General features: G+C 42.4%; 1 protein-coding gene across 1 annotated transcript in view; it reads right to left on the minus strand.

Moving 5' to 3' along the window:
* The window catches only part of sh2d3ca (SH2 domain containing 3Ca), a 60,860-nt gene extending 44,265 nt beyond the window's left edge, over window positions 1-16,595 (minus strand). Inside the window, exons 1-4 of the mRNA XM_008286232.1 lie at window positions 16,486-16,595; window positions 14,754-15,026; window positions 14,097-14,613; window positions 8,778-8,817 (exon numbers count right to left, since the gene is read on the minus strand). Coding sequence (XP_008284454.1) covers window positions 8,778-8,817; window positions 14,097-14,613; window positions 14,754-15,026; window positions 16,486-16,504 — 849 coding nt within the window. The 5' untranslated portion in view covers window positions 16,505-16,595. The remainder of the gene's footprint in view (window positions 1-8,777; window positions 8,818-14,096; window positions 14,614-14,753; window positions 15,027-16,485) is intronic.
* Between the last annotated feature and the right edge of the window lie 5,700 nt (window positions 16,596-22,295).

The raw sequence follows: 22,295 nt of genomic DNA on the forward strand, positions 1-22,295 counted from the left end.
ATTTTTTGTCACATGCATCCAGCTATATGTGATTATATCAGGCTGCACAGAGCATTTTGGCTCCTGTGGTGAAATAATGTTGACAGATTTTTTTTTATCTATATATGTGTGTGTGTTGCAGAATATAATGATGTGTTCTCCAAAAAAAAAAAAAAGCCATGCAGACTGCAGCTAGACAGCTCATTAGAAGCTGAAACACACAGGCAGGTGTTTCAAGGATAACACAGTGTGATTTTCGCCGGCCCATTTCACACACACACACACACACACACACACACACACACATGCAGACACACACACATACTGGCAGGGAGATGTCACAGGGAGGGGTGGGGCTCTGTCTCCAGAGGCTCCAGTTGAGTGACATCATTGAGGACGCTTCACCATGGCAACACGGCGAGAGCCTTGACAGCATCCAAAATTCTGACACTGCATTTAGTCGGGTCTGCACCACTGCAGGGAAGCGTAGCGAGCACAAGAGCGAGAGAGAGAGAGAGAGAGAGAGAGAGAGAGACGCAGCCGGAGAAGGAAGGAGAGGAATATACACCTAATCTGAAAAAAAAATAATCATATGTGCTTCTTCTTTTTCTTCTTAGTTTGTCATCAGAGGTCATCTTCACACTCACACAAAGCCAGTAATCACTTCCCTAATCTGCCTCTCGAGCGCATGGCAGTGGGTCAGAGGCAGAGAGAGAAAGCAGGCCGGTAGATAAGGAGCTACAAGACACAGGATGGATTCATTAACTGCAGCGTCTCCTCTTAATGTAATCTGGAGCAATCCAGTGCTGGATTAGACAGATTACACAGCGGGGACACAAATAATCTCATAAGAGGGGTCCCCCCCCCCCACACACACACACACACTGCTGTCCTTCCCTCAATCCTCTGTAATACTGCAGCAAAACAATCATAACATACTGTGTTACATCTGGCTGCTGCGCCACACACACACATGTGCCACCCTGCATACATGTGGAAAGTAACATGTGACAGCATGGCGGGGTTATAAGAAGAGACGGTCCTCTACAGTCCTCATTAAAGCTGGCAAGGGTGGACTTGATTTTAAGGTGCATTAGCTGATAGCCACTTCACAAATTGAGACTTTTTACTTTTATATTCTGTCCACTACCATAAATGTAGAGGCTTTGGCTCCTTTTTTTTCCTCTTTTTGATTAGCAAAAGTGAAAAAAATCCACTAAAAGAAGCTCATCCTTCCCTTGTTTTAAGGTAAAATACAGTTTGAAGGCTCGAACTTGTGTCCCGATGTCCTTTTGCGTCCTCTGATTAATGAGATATCGTCAAATAGACATAAAAAGAACAAAACCTGCTCACTTTTTTCAAACTGTTCTCAGTTTATATCCAACTAAATTCACTGAAACACTCATATTCTGGATGTCCTACAGACCTAAATTAACTCATATTTAGGGCCGTAGTCTCCTGGTCGATTGGTTAGTTGATCTGCTCTCATCCAACCAAAGCTGTTATTGGTTGGACATCCACCACGGAGAAAAGTTCTACACCAACAGCTTTCCAGGATTAATCCATTATTTTTAGCAATGGAGGAACAGACTACCTGTGAAAACCCCTGCATTTTCATATCACTGAACTCGCCCAGTTTAATGGAGACTGCTACGAGGATATTTTAAATTGTTCTTGGCCTCACCACAAAACAAAGATTGTTTAACTTCAACGCACTACCATCAGTGTTCAAGCTTCACTGTCCCTTCATGAACAAAGGTCCCATCTTGATCCTCAGAAGACGCCTCAACAGCATGGATGACTTCATCATCGCTCTAAAAATGGCGACCATTCAAGAAGAAATTGGGAACCAGACAGAAGTCAGACGGTGCAGGTCGGGTGAGTAAGGTTTATGGGGCAACAGATCAAAGCCACATTTGGCTGCTTCTGTCACTGGTGCTGTGTAAACGGACACATTGTCCTGGAGCAACAACAGCCAGCTTGAAGCTTTGCCCTTTCTCTTTTCTTTGATCGTTTCAAACATTTGAGTTATTGTGGACAGTAATGTAAGGCCTTATAGGTTACAGATATGCCCCAAAATGGGAGTTACACCCCTTGTGAACCAGAGAACTTGTTGTAGCACCCTTGTTGGTCTAACTTATTCACGGTTTGCATTTACTTACTGCTTATTCCGAGTCGGTTCCAAACTAACTGACACCACATTAAAGAGTCGTTGGTGCATTTTGTTCAAATGGATGACAAAGAAGTCGACTGTAAACCTTGCAAACACCAGCACGAAAGGTAAAGGTGTCCGTGTGACCAATCAATCAGTTGAAGAGATGGAATGATCGCAACCAACCAAAGCTTTATGTGCATGTTTCAATCGTCTGAATGCCACAAAATTCAACTGAAAAGGGCACCGCTATAGCTCACCTGGTTGAGCTGGCATCCCATGTGCAAGGCTACAGTCCCAATGTGGAGGTCATGAGTTCAAATCCCGCTCATGGCCCTTTCCCACATGTTCTCCCCCCATTCTTCTCTGCTACTTTCCTGTCTCTCTCTGACTACACTATCCAACAAAGGCCAAAAAAATAACTTAAAAAAAAAAAATTCAACTGAAAATAGCTCCAACAACCAACGACTTGACTCCAGTGGTGCAACCAACCCAACATCCACCAGTCCCATTATTTCTGTATTTTATTGAGACAAACATCTCAGGCATGAATTACCAAAAGATACCCAACATCATGCACCAGCGTTTTCAAATAATACTTAACCTCGCAGCACACGTTGGGAGCATTAATGTGGCACTTCATCATAACACACTGTGTACTGTAGATTGTATCATCCAGCTCACAGTTCCACTTCATTTACGGCGTTTTAATGTGACAGACTGAACTCTCCATAGGCAAAGGTTGCTTGCAAGTTCATCCAATTTTGTGCCTGGAAACACTAAAGAGTCTCTCTCACTTTAGCGTCTCGTGCACTTCATTACCCCGACTCGTCTGTCTTGTTATTTTTCCTCCTCGCCTCATTCTAACTTTGTTCCCGCAACTGCTTCCCCTTAAATCCGTCTGTCTTTCTTTGATTCGCTGCATTTGCAATAAAGCGCTTCTGTCTGAAAATGTGTATCCTGCTCCTGAGTTGCCTTCAGATTCTTTTCCTTGTCAGTTTCTTCTCTGTTCCTTTCACTGTCATCTATTCACTGAACCTTATCCTTTCTCTCTTCTGCATTCCTGGATCCCCCAACTCCCTCTCGCTATGCTTTTTAAATCCAACCGTTCTTATCACGGCGCTCCTCCCCTCGTCTCTCCCTTTCCCTTCTTATCCCTCTGATCAATAGTCTAACCTCCTTCTTCCAGCCTCCTCTCCACCTGATCCTTTTCAGTCTTTCTACTCTCTCCCCTCCTCGTCCTTCCCTTCTCCTCCACGGCCGTCCCTCCACTTTCCCCTCCTTTCCAGTCCTCTATCTCCACATCTCCTCCCCTGCTCGGAGGCGGTCTTCAGTTAAATATTAATTAGTGAGCTCCATCCCGCAGGCTGATAGGGAGCACAATGGAGAATCCCTACATGTGCCTGCAAGCATCCCACTAATGAAAGTGTGTGTCTGTGTGCAAGAGAGAGAGAGACACACACACAGACAGAAAGAGAGTGTGTGAGCGCAGAGAGAGGAAAATGTGTGTGAGATGAAAAGAGATACACTGGGGGTAGATCAAGATTATATGTGCAAACACATCTTTATGTGTGCACATGTGCGTGTCTAAAAACAAAGACGAGGCCCCATCGGGGTTTAGGAGGGTACAGCTAATGACCTGTGTGTGTCTGTGTGTGTCTGTGTGTGTGTGTGTCTGATTGTCATCAGTGTGTTTCTACAGGCTGGACCCTATACGCCGCCTGGTTAAGCCGTATTGAACCACAGATATGTGTTTCAAAGCCTGTTTGAAACACCAGCCAGCAATAATGATACAGGCGAAGAAAGACAGGACGCCGCGCTGGGAAGGCTGCGACTTTGTCCGTGCAAATGTGTTGAAATACATTTGTTTAGGTGTGAAATAGTGCAATTTAAAATCAGCTGTCTTGCTTTAATCGCATTAAAATGACTAAACCTTACACAAACGTGTTGCTGTAGCAACTAGACACATCTCCGGCGTGAATAAAGCGGTGTGTAATACAGTTTGAGAGAGACCAAAGTGTCATTATTCTCGGCTTCGTGTGCAGCTTAGTGGCTGGAGCAGGCTGACCTTGAAAGGGGGGTGGACAAAATAATTGAAACACCTGAGAATACAATGACCTTGTAGTGAATGTCGGAGGTTTTTGTCAAGACCCTCAGAGGTGTTGGTTCAATTCAATGGTTATTTCTGACAGTGTAGTTTGTGAAGCGAACGTCCAAAAAGGAGTCTCTCAGGCAGTAGTTCTCTTTCAATTCAGTTCTGTTGAATTTAAAGGGCTTTATTGGCATGAAGGTTCCTCTCTTAGTGCACCTTCTCCTCTGTCCTTCACATGGTATTGTAACTTTAGAGATCATTCTGTTTACTCTGAGACTACTGACCACGGTGCTGCAAATGATCGGCAGCTAGACAACAGCGAGTTGAAAACAAAGCAGTATTTTGTATTTCTAGGGGTGGCAATATCCGGCCAGTATGTCCACCATTTTGAATCGTAGTTATTTAACTCCTCCTGAGGTAATGTCAGCTGGTCAGTTTTTACTTTCTCACCAAAATATCTCAAAATCTACTACATGGATTGATCAAGTGTTTTGCCCAGAAGAGAAATCCAGCAGTCTTTGGTGGTCACCTTTTTATTTAGGGCTTCTAACATTTACGGTTTGAAGAACAACGTCTAAGTAATTATTGGACCGATTGCCATTAAAGAGCCCATGTTGGGCTTTTTGAGGTTTTCCCTTTCTTTTAGCATGTTATGCATGCAAAAGGTCTGGAAGCTTCCAAAATCTAAAGTCCACGCAAAAGGGAACTATTCTTTCCTTGAGAAAACTCTTCTCTTTACCTGCCCGAAACGCTTCGTTTGAAGTCTAGGCTGTTCTTTTGTTACTTATTGACATCATCGTGTAACACAGTTGTATAGCACAAATAGAGCAGTTGCCTCCTTCTGTTAAGTCTACATCTCTGCACTCATAGATTCAGTCTGTGACCAATGTTGCCTTGCTTTTTTGGAACCAACTGACCAATCAGAACCAAATAGGCTTTATGGGAAATGGGTCCTTAAAGAGACAGGAGCTAAAATAGAGCATTTCAGACAGAAGGTGCTGCAGCAAAGTACAGATTAAGAAAAATAAACTGTCTTTACGAAACAATAAAGCATTCTAGTGGAGCCCAAAAATAAAATGATCAACTTGTACTTGTGAACTATATAGGCCCTCTAAAAATTTGGTAAAGACATTTGTGTTTACTTTGACGAACCTTTTTACTTTGCAACATCAGGTGAAAATTTCAGGTCATCGACTACTTTGGTTTATAATCGAATGCTAGCAAAACTACACTAACCGCCATCAACTTCACCTTCACCTTTGGGTTCATCAAAAGTTAGCTCGCTAACATCCCAAATTAAGAAAGCGAACACCATAAATATTATCTGCTTAACACATCACGGAGCTGCTAGCATGGCTATAGACTCTTCTTGTTATCAGGTTTAAGGTTCACCACGAAGTAACTCGCCAAGATACAAAACATGGTGTTTTGATTGCAGTAAGAATTTATAGCAATGGAAAACCCCTAAATATCAAACTCATTGTGGGTTTGGTGAACGTTTTATTCTCTACATCTGGGCCTTTTCCAATTTGGGGAGCAAAATTAAATGATTAACGAAACAATCCAACCCCGTCTCTTTGTCAGTCTGTCTGCGAGGAGACAGAACAATAACTGAAGCAGCCCCGGCAGTTTCCACTGTCTCTCATTTAAGAGGCCCCACATTAATTCAGTCTACTGTAATCGTGGCACACACACGTACATGCCCCCACAGGGCGCTGCCTTAATTTAATCACGGCGCACACAGACACATACAGATTTTTGTGAAATTTAAACCATTCGCATAATCAAACATGCAATAACGCACAGATACGCAGCTGAGCCCCCCCGTCACACATGCGCACAGATATTTTTTATTTTTTTAGATCACGGTCGCGAGTCCTGTGCCAAACATATGTTAATAAACCTCACATGAACCGCCTCCCCCCTCCTGCCCCTCCCATCAAAGTACAACCAAACCACTAAACAGGACAGGAGACAAAGCAGGGCTGGGCTGCAGGCGAAAATAAACGCACACAATCATAAAGCAAGTAACCACACACAGGCACGCCGCTATTAAAAAATAAGCTCACACTTAGACTAATTGAGCCGTTTCTTTTTCACCAACCATAAACCAATTGAGAACCGCTTTTTACTTCTTTACTAGAAGTCACAAAAACAAAAAATAGTATATATGCTGCTTAACCAGCTCTGTGTCTCCATGAATACTGATTGATGGGTTTTTTATGATAAAGCTGAAAAAGGCTTTGGGGCTTATTTTCTTTGAGAATCTTCAGATCAGATCGGCTTGTACGTCTTTCTCTGCTTTATTTTGTCTGATGCTGTGCACGTGTGCATGTGGACACGGCTGTAAATATGTAGCACACGTGTGCGAGCGTGCACACGAGTCGCCGGCCCGGCCTGTCCCATTATAACAGGGAACAGCGAGGCCACTCCTGATTTAAACATCAGCTGTCATAAATGTTTCAGAGAAATGGAAGGAGATGGAGGGATTGCCGGCAGCTTTCGGAGGGGTGGGGATGTGGGGCTGGTGGGTGTTGGTGGTGGGAGGGGTTGTTTTGATGTGAGAGAGAAGAGGACAAAAACAAATTTGGGTGACAAAACATGCGGCGGGTTTACATTGGAAGAGAATGATTTGGGTTTTTAAAGCTGAAAACAGCAACCTTGTTTGGAAACCTTTCAAAAAATCTGAGCGATGTGTCTGAGCGTGATCATCCGGTGTGAGAAATACGGTGGAAACCCTCAGTAAAAGCACTCAGTCAACCATATGTCAGGCTTATTTAAAATTAAAAAACTTCAGAAATGAAAAAGTTGGCGCCTCGTGACATGTAGTCTTAATGGCGTTAAGTCCGACTTGTGAGGACGTCCTTGACTGAAATGTTCATCATGATATAAAGGCAGCAATGCACTTAAAAAGTCCCAGTAATAATCTAAGAAGGAATGCCCTGGTTTATGTGACTAAGTCGTAAACTACTCGGTACAGTCTGTGCACTAAGCCCATCGTTTATTTGAAGGCGCAGTTCGTTGGCACGGCTTTTGCGCTCTCAAACTGATCATACACAGCAGTGGTTTATAGTGGAACTGAACTAAAATAAAGACTTTAAGTTCAGGTTTGGTGTACATTAGTTAGCTTCTGTACAACAAACCTGCATTTTCAGTTATGAGAAACTGACAAATGCACAAAATCCAGAGTCTGACTCTTCATTTATGTGCTCTTATAAGACAGAAACCTTTCGTTTACATTTTTTTAAACAATTTTCTGAATTGATAGTTGGCCACAATGTCAATCAATAGTTGATTAATTGCTACAACAAACAAAGTGGTAGTTTTTCCATATGCTGATACAACCAGAGATACTAGATGTGCACCACAATGCTGTCATAGTGGCCCCTTGCTACCTAAACCCCTCCAAAACTCTCAGCCATATAAACTCTGAAGGCTGCCTCACCCATCCACAAAACTCTCAATTCAAACAACACAACTGAAATACTCATTCTCACTGTCCATTGTGAACACAGAAATGCCCAGAACATGCGTGTCCCCCATCTCCTGCCTCGTCAGTTAATATATCTTCAATCTGTTCAATTATTAATGGCGATTAATCAATTACTGGTCAATCATTAACACCCCTAGATTGAGTCTTCAGTGTGAGGTGAGCAGATGTGACAGATCATCTGCCTCTAACATTATAAAACTCCAACAATGGGGGCAAGGTGCTGGGATTTAACTGTTGTCAATTTGTTGTGGCCGGGGGAACTCGGACGTATTTGTTTTACAAAGGGAATGCAGGTCAGGGTCATAGGAGAAGGCTTTTACCACCTCGCCTGTGATGTATAATCAATAGCCAAACCGATCCCAAGAGCTCAACAGTTCACTGTACTCTTTCCTACCCCCTCCTCCTCCTCCTCCTCCGTCCTCCTTCCTCCTTCTTTACTTTTTCAGCTTCACTTTCTTCCCTTCGCTCCCCACTTTTGATCTCACTTGAAATATTTTCTTTGTAGTATCTGTGCGCATACAGGATGCACGAACCCTCACCATCCGACTCCAAGGTCACGAAACAGCTTCACACGCTCTCTGATCTCTGACGAGCTCGCAGCTCGAGCGGATGGCGCCATCTACTGGCCGCAGCGCAGACTGCCCGCTTGCTGCTGACATTAGCGCCGCCTCGCTCCAAATTTAATTAGCTAAATGGCAGCCTGAATTAGGCTAAATGCAGAGTGAGCCTGCTGAAATGAGCGTAGCTGTTGAGGACTAAGGGATAATAATCAGCCCCAATTACATTTGAGTGCTCACATAAAAAAAAAATCTAATTCAATAATATTGGAGAGAGAGCAGGAGATTCCAACTCGGTTGCGCATTCAGGCAGAAAACTACGACTAAAATCTACAAGTATGTCAGGTATTAGATGTGTGAGCATGTGACGGAAAACAAGAATGAAATGAGAAAGCATGAAAATTCTGATTATTATGGGCAGAAGAAAAACAGGTTTCTTCTGATTCTAGCATTTGGATGTGGAGCTGATACAGATGCGCACACATCTGGACCAAACAGACTTACTTGGACGTATTCTCCCTGGTTCTCTCCTGGATCCATGGGGCTGAAAAAGGAAGAAAAACAAAAGAGGTTAAGTGGAAAATAGGAAAAAAAGAGAGAAGCTGTTGAGCTACATACTGTAAAAACAGGAAAACCGGCTGTAAACTTCTGTCCTAACTGTGTGTACATGTGCTTTGATGCTTTTGTGTTTGATCTGCTCTTCTAACAGGTGCAGCGCATGTTGCCACGGATGAAAAATCTGCTTGTATTCCCACGACTGCAGCAGGGCCCTCCAGTGAGTGGAAACACTGCTGCAGTCCAGCTTAATGGAAAACAGATAGATAACAAACCCCACTGAGCATCTTAGGTTGCTGAATATGGAGCTGGCCTCTCAAATCTCCCGGGCCCCATAACTCACACTTTAACACTCGTGATGGATCCCGATCTGGTGTCAAAACCCCGCTGTGCTGCAGTCCTGGGAGCCTAACTGTGTGTACCGCTGCGCAGCTTTGTGATACGAGGCAGGAGCGAGCAAAAAGGGGGGCAATTACACTCCCAGACAAGTTTTAAGATCAATCAGCGCGGCTCCCAATTGCACGAGGGTTTCTCCGAGGGCCCAGAGCAACGCTGTGCTCCACACGACTACAGAGAGGTCAGATCAAAGGATCCCATCATGGCAGTGGGCTTGGGAATGTTAATAGGTCCCACAGCACAGGAGCTCCACATTCCCTTCAGATCTGCTCCCGAGCTTAAACTCGGCTTTAAAAACGTGCCTGTACAAATAGAGAATTATGATTAGCCTCCGTCATTTGTGTTGATAACATCAGCACTGATCCAGAAAGAATAAGGCCGAATGAGCTGTAAATACAAAGAGAACATACTGATCATACACGCAACACAGAATACTACACTGGATCTACACAGGAAGAAAACCATTAAGCAGTAGAGCTGAAGTCAGTAGCAAGAATATCTACAGTGGGTTATGCATTCCTCTCCATTCCACTAGACAAACACTCACAGTCTTGGTTTGCGTTCACGTTTGAAGGTCAGCGTTACACCTCCACCAGACTGCCACAGGGCGATACAGGATCTCCAACTATTTCTGCTCAGACTACAGCTGCATGTGTAGGAACATTTCAACCACAATGTGATTCTGAAGTGTTAACCTATGTTGATGGTATCTCAAATCCCACCAAACACCCGATGTAATTTGGACGTTGTTTTATGGGATAAATGTGGTCAGTCATAGCCTAGATTTAGCCCAAATATAGTCGTTGAAACTGGGTTGTTTTTAGAACGTCCAATTTGGTCTATCTATCTATCTATCTATCTATCTATCTATCTATCTATCTATCTATCTACAACTTGCCACACTTGTATTGAACACTGAGGAGCTACAGTACCCATAATGCAACACAAGGTGATGAAGAGACGTCTTTTCAACGACCTGAAAAAGGCGGCTTTTCACTTTTCATTTTTCAACCAAATTGTGACGTAGTATAGACGTATGGCAAAGACGTCTTTTCAATGTCTTTTCAACCTTTTTTTGCTGGATGGGTGCTTCTAAAGGTGAAGACAGTTGTAAAACAGACACTCTAGACCTTTTAAAGCTCCTAGCTCAGCAAGCTCATCATGTCAGCAAAGACAAATTGCAGTTATGGCAACCTGCGGTTACATATTTAGGCCATAAAATCACTGGACATGGCAGAGAAATTGTACAGGACAGAAAATCTGCCATATTAAGCGTACCTAAACCACAAACTAAAGCCCAAGTGATGCCATTTCTTGGAATGGCAGGCTATTGCAGAAATTGGATTTGCAGCTACACGTCTATTGTTGATCCACTGCAGCAATTAGCATTTGGTCAACCATTGGCTATGAAAGATCAGGTCCAGTGGACACCTGAAGAAGCCTTTACTTCGCTCAAACAAACATTTACAACAACAGGTGTCCTCAAACTTCTAAATCATACAATGGACATGTACAGCATTCTAATAGACTTTTCACAAAGATCATTGGATCATAACATAGAATTATTCCAACACTTTCAATACCTGCTCCATTGCTCTAATGTTATTTCAAACATGGTGGATGTTTCATCTAAAACATACCAGAGATTAATAATTAATGTGAATATTATTGAAATCGAATGCGGTCAGGTGCAACATCTAAATTACAGGAGCTGCAATGTTTTGATAAAAGTCAAATGTGCAGCGTAAGCATTGTGGTACTACAGAGATGGTGCTGGAGATGTACGGGAACATGGTTGTTCTGTACAGACTGCAGCAAAAAAATCACATCATTTTTATTTTTATTTTTTTCTGTGGAAAAGAAATGCAAAAATATCATTCCCATTAAAATCCTTAAGCTTTTTTAAAGCTTTTTTTCTATCATTAAGTCCTATAATAAACAAGATATTAGGCGAAAAAGCATGTATACAGCACTTTACCTGAAATTCATGAACTTATTATAGATAATGTGTCCATAACATAATACTGTTGCATTAAATATTATGATCAATTTCTATTAGTGTTCCTGTGTTCCTTTCTTATAAGCGTTTTCTATTTTTAAAAAATAATCCTTTTCTGTCCTAAAATGGCTTAGATGTGTCTCTACACTGTTGCTTCCTCATGAATATGGAGATCTACGAAGTCCCCTCCTCTCTCTCCATACACTCCTCCCCAGTCGGTGTAGCTCAAGCACACCAGCTCACCCACACCTCCGATCAAACACAGTAAATCTACTTACACAATGGTATGCATTCATTAAGCCATTAATGTTTGAACTAGTTTGAATGTTTGTGAGGTGGAAAAGCTCAGCCTTGGTGTTTGAATGCTTACTGTATATATTATGCTGCATCTTCCAGTGTATAAAAAGCATTATATGGACATAGAAAAGTGAAAAAAAAAAAAAAACAACTGGAGGAGGTCAGCTATAGCAAGCATGCCATCTTTGAGGACACATGCCTCAGTTTTTACTCGATGGAAGACAGTGGTGCCATTTCATGTTCAAATAACAAAGTCAGCTGAGAGAAACTTGTGATTTAAGGCTATTAATTCAACTTCAAATTGGCAGTGACAAGGAATGCCACAGTTATTTCTATCGCTGATTAAAATATTATTTCCACAAATAATCAAATTAACTGTAAATAGAATCTCAGATAATAAAGAAAACCATCATCGACAGAGCGACACGGTCCAAGATGATGTGTTGAAATTACAGAACTAACAGTCCACAGCCAGAGAAGATCCACTTTAATGTCCCACAGCAAGTATCAAATCATCACATCAGAGGTGAAATCATTAATGCTAATTTTCTACTTAGTCCATATTATTCGACTAATTGCTTCAGCTGCAGTTGTGACATTACACAAGTCAAAGCCCCCTCCTCTTACATCTTTTCAAATTAGCGCCAACATGCTTTTTGCTCCTTGTGGGACACTGAGGCTGAAGACCTCCTATCTGCCAGCTGAGCTTATTACCCCAGAAACACTGTGACAACATTTCATTTCATTTCAAGTCTTACCAGCCACCAAAAGCACCACCAACACTGTCTGAGCTGAGAAAAGAAGTTTCCAGAAAGGCAGAGAAAACTCAGGCAAAGAAAAGTGGCAGAGCTGCACCGTGGACTGGAGGAAAATGGACAGTCGGGGCTGAGAGATGGAAAGACCTGTGTGTGATTTAGGGTCGAACTGACAGAGGAGAGAGAGCTCTTTGATGTGCCCATACTGAACTTGGAGTATGGAGCTATATTTCCCACGGTCCCTGGCCTGAACTAATGGGCTGATGCTGCACGCTCACACATACGAGCCCCTGCATGCCAGCGCAACCGCAGCCTACAGCCACGCACACACACACACACACACAAAGTGCAAATCCCACCGTAACACGATACACACACCCGGCTATCATGCGTGGCACACTGGAGGCAAGGGAGCCTTTGGCATGTCATGGGAAACAGTGAGAAAATGCGATCTGCTCTGCTGAGGGGTGTTTGTACTTTCTTTTTCTTGACTTTGTTGATAAATCAACTACAGCATTATGAAACGCACACAATAAGCTCACACACACACACACACACACACACACACACACACATAAAAAAAAAGCTTATTTCTGTTGGTCTCTTGTGTGTAAGAACAAATCAATGCAAAATGAGAAATCATGAAACTAGCTAAAGACCGGCAGCTTTCCAGCAGCACTTGATCAATACGAGGAATCGATGTTACCTGCTGCCTTAAAAAAAGTGAAGTGATGAATCCTGTTATCGTCCCACTTCACACTAATCACCTAAAGACAAGTTCTGTCCACGGCAAGGTCAGCACTAAATGAATTATACAACTTTTTTTGCGCCCCCTGGCTTTACGCACAGAAGAACCGGATTGCTATAAGGACCCCCGTTAGCACTCCTCTCCTCTATTATCTGATCAATGTGGACAGTTTTTTTTTTTAATCTGCTGGTAATAGAGCCAGGATCAGATTAATGGTTATTTTATGAAAGAAATGGATTTAGGCACGCAGCAAGTAAACAGAAAACTGCAAAGAAAGACTGCAGGCCTTAAAACTGGAACAAGTTCAGACCATTTAGTCAAAACAGTAAATTAAAAAGTGCATTCAATCAACTTTCTACTGCTTTAAAAACATCATACCTGTGACTCGACTACATTTATTTTATACTTTAAGTACCAGGCACCTTGCATATTTAAATTAAGAACACAAAATACAATACATCAAATAAATTATGGTCAATTATTCAATTAAAATAAAACATTATTGATCCCTAGAGGGACATTTACAAACTACCAGCACTGAATAAAGTCATTAAAATCAGCCTTTTAAAGACTTTAAGTGACTAACGGGGTATATTCTACATTAATAGAAAATGACTCCATTATGTATCATGAAATTTTTTTTTTTTCTGGATGCTAAAATTTGCACTTTTAGTAAAAATGTAAACTTTTATTTTGCAAAATACACTGGTATTGTTAATTTTACTCAACTAGTAAAAGCACCATGTAAACCCTTCATTCAAAATAAGTCAGTTTGGAGACATCATCTGCTCACAATATTAACAGTACAAGTGCAGCCTCTTGCAAAAAAATACGGCCTCTGTGACACATTTATGGACGTATAAATCACTCCCAAACTGTTATTGCCAATGCATCGATTAGCAAGCAGCGTGATTCGGCTGTATAGCTTCATTCATTACAGCCCATTTACTGTAATGGTTTCCAGCCTTGGGGGCGAAAAGCAACCTTCCCTCCTTTCATGACTTTATTGTTCAAAATGGGAAAAGGAAAGAAAATTTAACTGAAAAGATGAAAGTATTTTTCAAAGAACTCACCTGTCAGAGTCGAGGTTTGTTTTGTCTGCTCCTTCTGTCGGCTCTTCGTTTCCTGTCTCCTCCTTTGGTTCAGAAACAGGCTCGGACTCTAACCCGTCAACCTCCAGAGTTCCATCATCCCCCCAGAACGGTGGAGCTGATGAAGCCTCTTTCATGGCCCCAGGGTTCAAGTCTTCACCTGCCTCGGTCCTGCCTTGGTTGTCGCAGGTCTCTGGCTGGAGTGCTGCACTCGAACCAGCAGATGGTGACACATCCTCACAGGCAGATCCAGAGATGCTCTGCTGGATGTCTGAGGCTTTACTTTCAGCTTCAGGTTCAGGCTCTGTCTTGGGATCAGTTGGAGAGCTTTGGTTGAGCCCACTCTCGGCTTTTACTACAGCTTCATCTCCGACTGCTTTAGATGAGGTGAATTTCAGAGATCCGTGGCTTTGGTCCCCTGCAGGTCGCTGGCTTTGACTCCTGCTGATGCCGGCCTTATCTTTACTCCTCTTATTGCTACCACTGCCGCTGGGGCATCCTGGAGAACAAGGGCACAACAAGCAGAGCAGATAAAAACACAAAGACATGCCTCATCTTGCCATCAGCTATTTCCCCAAATTCCTCCAGAGGTATCCACCAGGCTGATGCAATATCGCTTCATAGCTGCTGCAGCTTCACCTTTATTACTCTTATCCCTCCTCTTCATCAGCAGTCGTGGCAGCGTGCCCACATGTGTGTAGCTCTCACTGGAGCGCACATAGCTGGCAGTGCGAGGACGCATGGCGTCCATGTCGTCCAGCGACGTCTCGGCCACTGGAGACAAGATGGAACCACAGTCGCCGTCATCTCCAGGTGAACATCCGGCTCCAGACTTGGACTTGGAGGCCTTGGAGTCTTTCTCAGTGGAGCGGCGAAAACTGAGGTTGGTTAGGCTGCCGAACCATTTGAAACCTTGAAAGGAGAACAGTAGGAAAGGTCAGTGTTTGGTAACAAGTCTGCAGTAAATCATCTGCAGGATCTTCAGGTGTCCTCTCCTGTGGAAGCAGCTCCCAGTTTGGGTTTAGGAGGTAGATACCCCCTCTACTGCCTCTCTACTTTTAAGGTTAGGCTTTTCTTTTTGATATAGCTTATAGTTGGTACAGACTCAGGTGGTACTGGACATCCCTGAGGTTTAATCTGTCTGTTTTCCACCTGCTATCTTTTCCCCCTTCACCCCAACTGGTCAAAGCAGACAGCTGCCCTCCCTGATCCTGGTTCTGCTGGAGGCTTCTTCCTGTTAAAGGAGATTCTTCCTTCCCGCTGTCACCATAGAGCTCACTTAAAGGAATTATTTTGGGGAGGATTTTTATTGTTTCTGTTGATAATATAACTTTATAATGGCAAAGTTTAAGCTTAGGATGGAATGACAGAACTTTTAAGGTTTGCATTGATCTGTTGTTTTCTCTTTAGTTCATCTGTCCAATAGAAACACATTCTACATGTCAGCTGGATATTTAGGAGGCATCCATCATGAGAGGCAGTTGTTTTGATAATTCAAAGAAGTATTCAACTGTGTGATTAACCATCTAACAGCAGCAGAAGAGTTGCAGAAGTGGTTTAGATCAGAACTATGTAGGACATAGTGCAAAGTGGATGTGGCGTCATATCTGCTGGGTGTTTTATTTGCAGCTGTTTGCTTGCATGCCTGCCTTAACAGCTCTATAAGGCGATAATAATAGATCAGATGTGTTTTTTGTTTGATCTAAATCCATCAGGAAGGGAAAAAAATCATCTATTAATGCAGCTTTTAGAGCTAAACGGTTCTATTTCTGTACAGCTGCAAGCTGCAGCAAAAGCCCTTTCACAAAACTGGTGTTTTGATGAGATTCAGAGGCAGTCAGATGGATCTTTGTATCTATTTCTAGCAATGAAATAAGTTGTATTTGTATATATGTGCATTAGTCTGTGCATGCAAGTGTGTGCACGTGTGTGGTCCTGCTTGGCTGCCTCTGTGTGTCAGATTTAGGAGGCATTTAAGGTACTTTTTTAAGTATTTGCATTTTGAGACCACAAATTTGACTTTGAGCAAAAAAATCGACACTGTGTTTTTTTCTCCAAACAGAAGCAAAAATATAAAAAGATATACTCTGTAAGTGGTAAAACTTATATGGCACTGAAACATAATTAATCCTAGGTAATGTAACTTAACTGACTTAAAGCCACCGAACAAAAAAAAGAAAAAAAAGTCTTTGAAATTTTTCATTTCTTGTCATGCGAGTTGTGCAGGCAGCAGATTTTTGCATGTCATCACAATCACCAACACATTGCAAAACTAACTGGGCAGCGTCTCTGGTTAACCTAACAGCTCACAACCAGGCCTCCTGCTGCACACACACACACACTTACACAAACACACACACATGCAACTCACTTAGTTTCCGTATGCTCATGTTGTGCCTCAGCTGCAGGTGGCTGCCCAACGGATCATCTGAGGAGGGCAAAACCGAGGAAAAGAAGCAGACAAGGAAGACGACTTCTTGTCGAGGAGGAGAAACCTTGGTGTGAATCACAGTGCCTCTCTGTGGTTGAGGTACTGCTCACACTTTGTTTGTGAGAGAGAGAAAAAGACTGAGAGAGGAGCTGCAGGGGCAGGGCCGACCTAACACTTCCTGTGTAGAGCTGAGAGCGCCAATGGTTAGAGGAAATGAAAAGCCGAGATGAGATGACAAAGTTTGACAGTGTGAGATAGAGATATGAATATATGAGGGTGGCTTTTGGCAGAGATGAGAAACTGTTGATAGGACAGAAAGCGTGACATGGAAACTTTGAAGGGAGTAAAGTGCTAAACACAGAAGTGCTGATTGGTCGCATTTTGCCTTGTTGAAAGAATCTGCTGGTTATAAATTAATTCAGAGGTAATCTATCAGCATTGATAGCACCGATTATCCACTTCAAACCATTAGACCTTTAATCTTTCTCCTGCAGTTTATGCACACAGTTAATGTTTGATGGCTGATTCATAACCTCTGAAGATGCTGCTCAACATCTGCATAAGTGAGATTCATGTTCTAAAGTACGCCTAACCTTTAAGGAAGGACAAAATACAGGAAATGGTGATGTTTTTAAATGAAGGTTTGCACATGTTTGAGATGGTCTTTTTTGCTCATCAGCACTGATGTACACTAATCAGCCACAACACTAAAGCTTCCTGCTTAAGATTGTGTAAGTCCCCTTTAAGCATGGACTCCCCAAGAACTCTTTAGGTGTCCTGTGGTATCTGGCACCAAGAAGTTAGCAGCAGATCCTTGAGATCCGCAGCACTCCCGGATCAGACGTGTTCCTCCAGCACATCCTATAGATGCTTGAATTCTTTGTCATGTTCCTCAAACCATTTCTGAACCATGTTTGCAGTGTGTTGTCCAAACCCATGTTCATGGTGCTACATGTCAAAGTAACATCCAGAGGTTTACACAGATCACTAGACTGCTTCCCTTGGAGGCACCCTGCTGTCAATTCTTCACCAGGTAAACAACATACATACACCTTGCTAGCCACATGATATAAAATTAGATTCATCGGACCAGGTCGCCTTCTTTATCTCCTCCGTGGTCCAATTCTGATGCTTGCTTGGTCCCTGTAGTTGCCTCCAGTGGTAGACAGGTGTCAGCTCAGACACTCTGCAGCTACACAGCTCCATATGAGGAAAGCTGTAATGCACTGTGTGTTCAGTGCCTTTCTATAAAAACCAGCATTAAAGTTTAACAATTTGTACTACAGTCGCTCTTCTGTGGGATCAGACCTGAAGACCTGCAGGTTTGGAGATGCTCTGACCCAGTCATCACAACTTGGTCCTTGTCAAACTTTCTTTCCTGGTCCACTTTTCCTGCTTCAAGATGATTGGAGGATGTCAAAACCTGCATGTTTGCCGTTTCTTGACCATCTTTGACTTTTGCGTAACATCTTTTAAGTTTTACTTAAAATGCCCCCAGAAACCGCAACTTAAATCAATAGCATCCCAGATACTTTTAGAAGCCCCTTAATGAGCCTGCCTGTCAGTCACTAGGAACTCATGCAGACATTTAAATTCTCGCAGAGGTCCCGAGGATACCAAATTTATCTTTCATGCTGAATGTTATTCAGTCTATATGGGCATAAAATGGTGCAAAAGACAGACACAATATTAAGACTACCGAATACTGCAGCTGTCTAAAACATGGAGTATTGGTCTGAATTTTTAAGTGCAAACATTTATATTCTGAGAAGGATGTAAAACAACACGGTAAGCAATAAAACAGTTGATGGAAAACCTCTTCATAGGAGTTTACAGTTTGTGATTTTCTAGCAGGAAACCTTTTACCTTTTTGTACATTCGTCAAACATTCATTTCAGCTCCTGCTAGGATGAGAAAAACCTCTGCTGCCTGTCGTAGGTATGAAGAGGTCAACTGGTAAATAACTGCCTTTATGCTTGGAGAATGTAACATGAAAGCTGTTGTTTACCTGCAATCAAAAATCTGACCATAACTTTTAGTTTTAATCCCCAAAACTCAACCATTTTATGTATGATAGATGTTTTCAAGTGAGCTCATGTTTAGTCAGTGTAGGTGTTGTTTAACCCTATTCAGGACTTGCATGATGCCATACATAGGAGGTCTTTGGGCTCCACTGGACCCCAAGAAAAAATATGTGCAAAATATTTGTTGGTGTTCATTATAGACTTTTATACTATGTTCAATACATTTTCTGATAAGTTGACGTATTTTTGGTTCCAAATGCATCACAAATGTCCCTCTTTTTTATATCAAAAGACACCAAAAGTCCTGAATAGGGTTCATATATATTGTTTGTGGCGAAGGAACCTCAGTATGGTGTGGAAAACTAGTAACAAGGCACACAGATCCGTTGATGACAGACCTGTTCAAAAATAGTTCATTTTACTGGAATAAACTAAAATATAAACAGGAACTGGAGCGGGTAGAAGGGAAATCGAATTCTATTACACTTCCTCAATACAACATATAAAACTAAAAGTATTAATCCAACACAACAGAGACAAAACAGAAACAAAACAGTGAGCTAGAGTCCCTTGTGGACAGGAAGACCACACTGAGGGTTGCTACCGTTGACTCGCCTTAAATGTCAAACAGCAAAGAAGTGCAAACTGCAGTCGTGCTTCAATCACATGCATGCAACCCTGTTTAGCCTCCTCTCAAAATGGCAGCCTGCTTCACTGAAACCAGTGTAAAAAAATATCTAAAAACAGTGTCAATAAACCACTTAGCAGGTTGAACAACAAACAAATCACAACTACAACGTAAAAATCACCAAAACAACAAGGAGCTAAATAGTGGTGACAAAACGGCAGCTGGTGGACCAACAAAAACCTTCTCACCATCTCTAGTTTGAAAGTCAGTATCACTGAAAATGGTGGGCGGGGTTAGACAACACATCGGAACCAACTATAACAAAATGCAAAATATAGAGGCAGAATAAAGGGGCTGACTGATGTATACAAGATCCATTAATTTCTATACCTTCAGCTTTACCTTCCAGCCACCACCACCCAAACAACAGCCCATCCATCCATCCATTATCTATACACCTTATATATAATATAAGGTAATTTAGAATCACCAGTTAACCTCAACATGTTTTTGGACCTTGTGGGAGGAAGCTGAAGAACCCAGAGAGAACCCACGCTGCACAAGGAGAACATGGAGACTCCACGCAGAAAGATCCCGGGTGTCCTCACCGGGACACGAACCAGCGACCCTCTAGTTGTGACGCAACAATGCTAACCACTGCTCCACATTGCAGCCCCATCAACAAACCAACCAAGGAAAAGAAAAGAAAAGGATGAACAAGGCCTACAGGTGTCTTATATAGTCTGCTCTTAATGAGGGCGTTAACGGTGGGGCGGAGTCACGACTCAGGCTGCATTCAATGCCACACATGAGCTTCACCTGCACCGGAAGAGAATTCTCCATTATCTTCGAGAGCAGGGGTGTCCAATCCTGGCCCTCGAGGGCCACAGTCCTGCATGTTTTAGATGTTTCCCTCTTCCAACACACCTGATTCAAATGATCAGGATGGTTATCAGGCTTCTGCAGAGCTTGATGATGAGCTGATCATTTGAATCAGGTGTGTTGGAAGAGGGACACATCTAAAACATGCTGGATTGTGGCCCTCGAGGACCAGGATTGGACACCCCTGTCCTAGAGAGTCAATAAAAAGTAAAATCCCTCCCACAATATTTTTATTTTTTGTATCTGTTAATTTATCGACAGAATTTCTCACATTGCTTCATTTTCATGCCTCCACATTAGTGACAGCTGAAGTCAGATGTATGTGTGTGTATGTATTAGGTTTCTGGGTTTTCTTGTGAACACTTCTTGTGGGAGTTTCTTCACATCTGCCTCAAACATCCCCTTTGACTCAAGATGTTTCTGTTCAAAGGTCCCGATAGTCTCCCACAGCCAGACCCCTTTATTCTGCTATAGGGGAAAAAAATACTACGGTTTCAATCACAGACGTCTGATGTGTGCTGGAGATGACCTATATAACGACTTATACCCAGTGAGTCAGACTAAAGTCACTGCGATCTCATAAACAAGTCTTTGGCTGTAGCTCAAGAACTCATTTGCAGACCAGAACAACCTTCACACAAAGGCAATGGACTTAAACTGCAACTTAACTGGTTGGCGGAGGGCAGGCGGTAATTTTAGGTCATTTAATGTTTAATGATGGGGACAAAAACTCCACAAATGTAAAATCTGCTTAATTGTTGTTAAATAGTTTGTGTATTTATTTATTTAAAATAAAATTGTTTATGATTTGTCCTTTGTAATGTTAATTTAGTTGCTTCAGTGGCAACATTTTGATGAGTAATGGCTCCTATAATGTAACGTATACCAGTCTGTACAGAACTCAGTCAAAGACTCATGGCCTTTGACTTCCTGTTGACTTTTTTTTGTGTGAGTGTGCGGCTTCTGCAGAAACGCGTTTCATCTTCCTGTCAGCACTGAACCACACCAGTACATGTGTTAGAAAAAAAAACCTGTGAAGAGTGGAGGCGCAGAACAGAGTAATATACATTAGACAGCAAAATGAATCTGCAGAACTTCTGAAACACCCAAACAACCCTTTTATTAAAGGCAATATCAGAGACAGAAACCAGAGTTCATATTATTGGTTTATTCTATTTATCATTGTGTAAGAAGCAATGAAGGTTTGTTGTTTATTTTGTTTTGTTTTTTTCATTTTTCATTCAACGATATTTGAAAGGGTTTGAGGTTTAAGCATCATTATATTGTGTGGCTTTATTCCATCCATCCATCATCTATACTCCGCTTAATCCTCACTAGGGTCATGGGGGGCTGGAGTCTATCCCAGCTGACTCAGGATGAAGGCAGGTTCACCTGGACAGGTAACCAGTCTATCACAGGGCTACACTTATAGACAGACAACCAAGCACACTCACATTCACACCTACGGACAATTTAGAATCACCAATTAACCTCAGCATGTTTTTGGACCTTGTGGGAGAACCCAGAGAGAACCCACGCTGCACGAGAGAACATGGAGACTCCACACAGAAAGATCCCAGGTGTCCTCACTGGGACGCGAACCGGCGACCTTCTTGCTGCGAGGCAACGATGCTAACCACCGCTCCACCTTGCAACCCTGTGTGGCTTTATTTTGTCAGCAAAAATCCTTGTCAGCTCTTAATCCAAGGGGAAAAGTGCTCTGACAATGAACGCATGCATCCTCAGCTGAGAGGCTGTACGTGATCGAAGCTGCACCCTTTTAAACTTGGCATCCCAATGCAGACTCATCATCCCAGAGAGAACCACTGCAGTCTGACAGCTCGACAGATCCTCCTTTGTCTTCTCTTAATCGTCCTCTGGATGGCACCATAACTCCCTGAAATAGAGCCTGCCATCCATCCTTATGTGCTTCATGACAGATTCCTGCATACAGGCATGTTTGATTTAGAAAACTGCTGCAAATCCAAATGGGAACACGAGAATTTTCATCGCTACTCACGGACAAGACTTTAAATTCTCGCCCAATTACGAGCTTAATAGTGTGTTTAAGTCCATCATAAACAAGGTGTATATCTAATGTTTTATTCTTGTATCCTTAAAAACTGGGTTTCTCAACAACTCATCTGTCTTTGGGCAGTTTGCAGAGAAAACCAAGTGAGCGTGACTGCAGATCACAGTTTGTAAACCACCGGCAC

Source organism: Stegastes partitus, unplaced genomic scaffold (genome assembly GCF_000690725.1).
Source record: "Stegastes partitus isolate 25-593 unplaced genomic scaffold, Stegastes_partitus-1.0.2 Scaffold443, whole genome shotgun sequence".
NCBI classification, from domain to species: Eukaryota; Metazoa; Chordata; class Actinopteri; family Pomacentridae; genus Stegastes; species Stegastes partitus.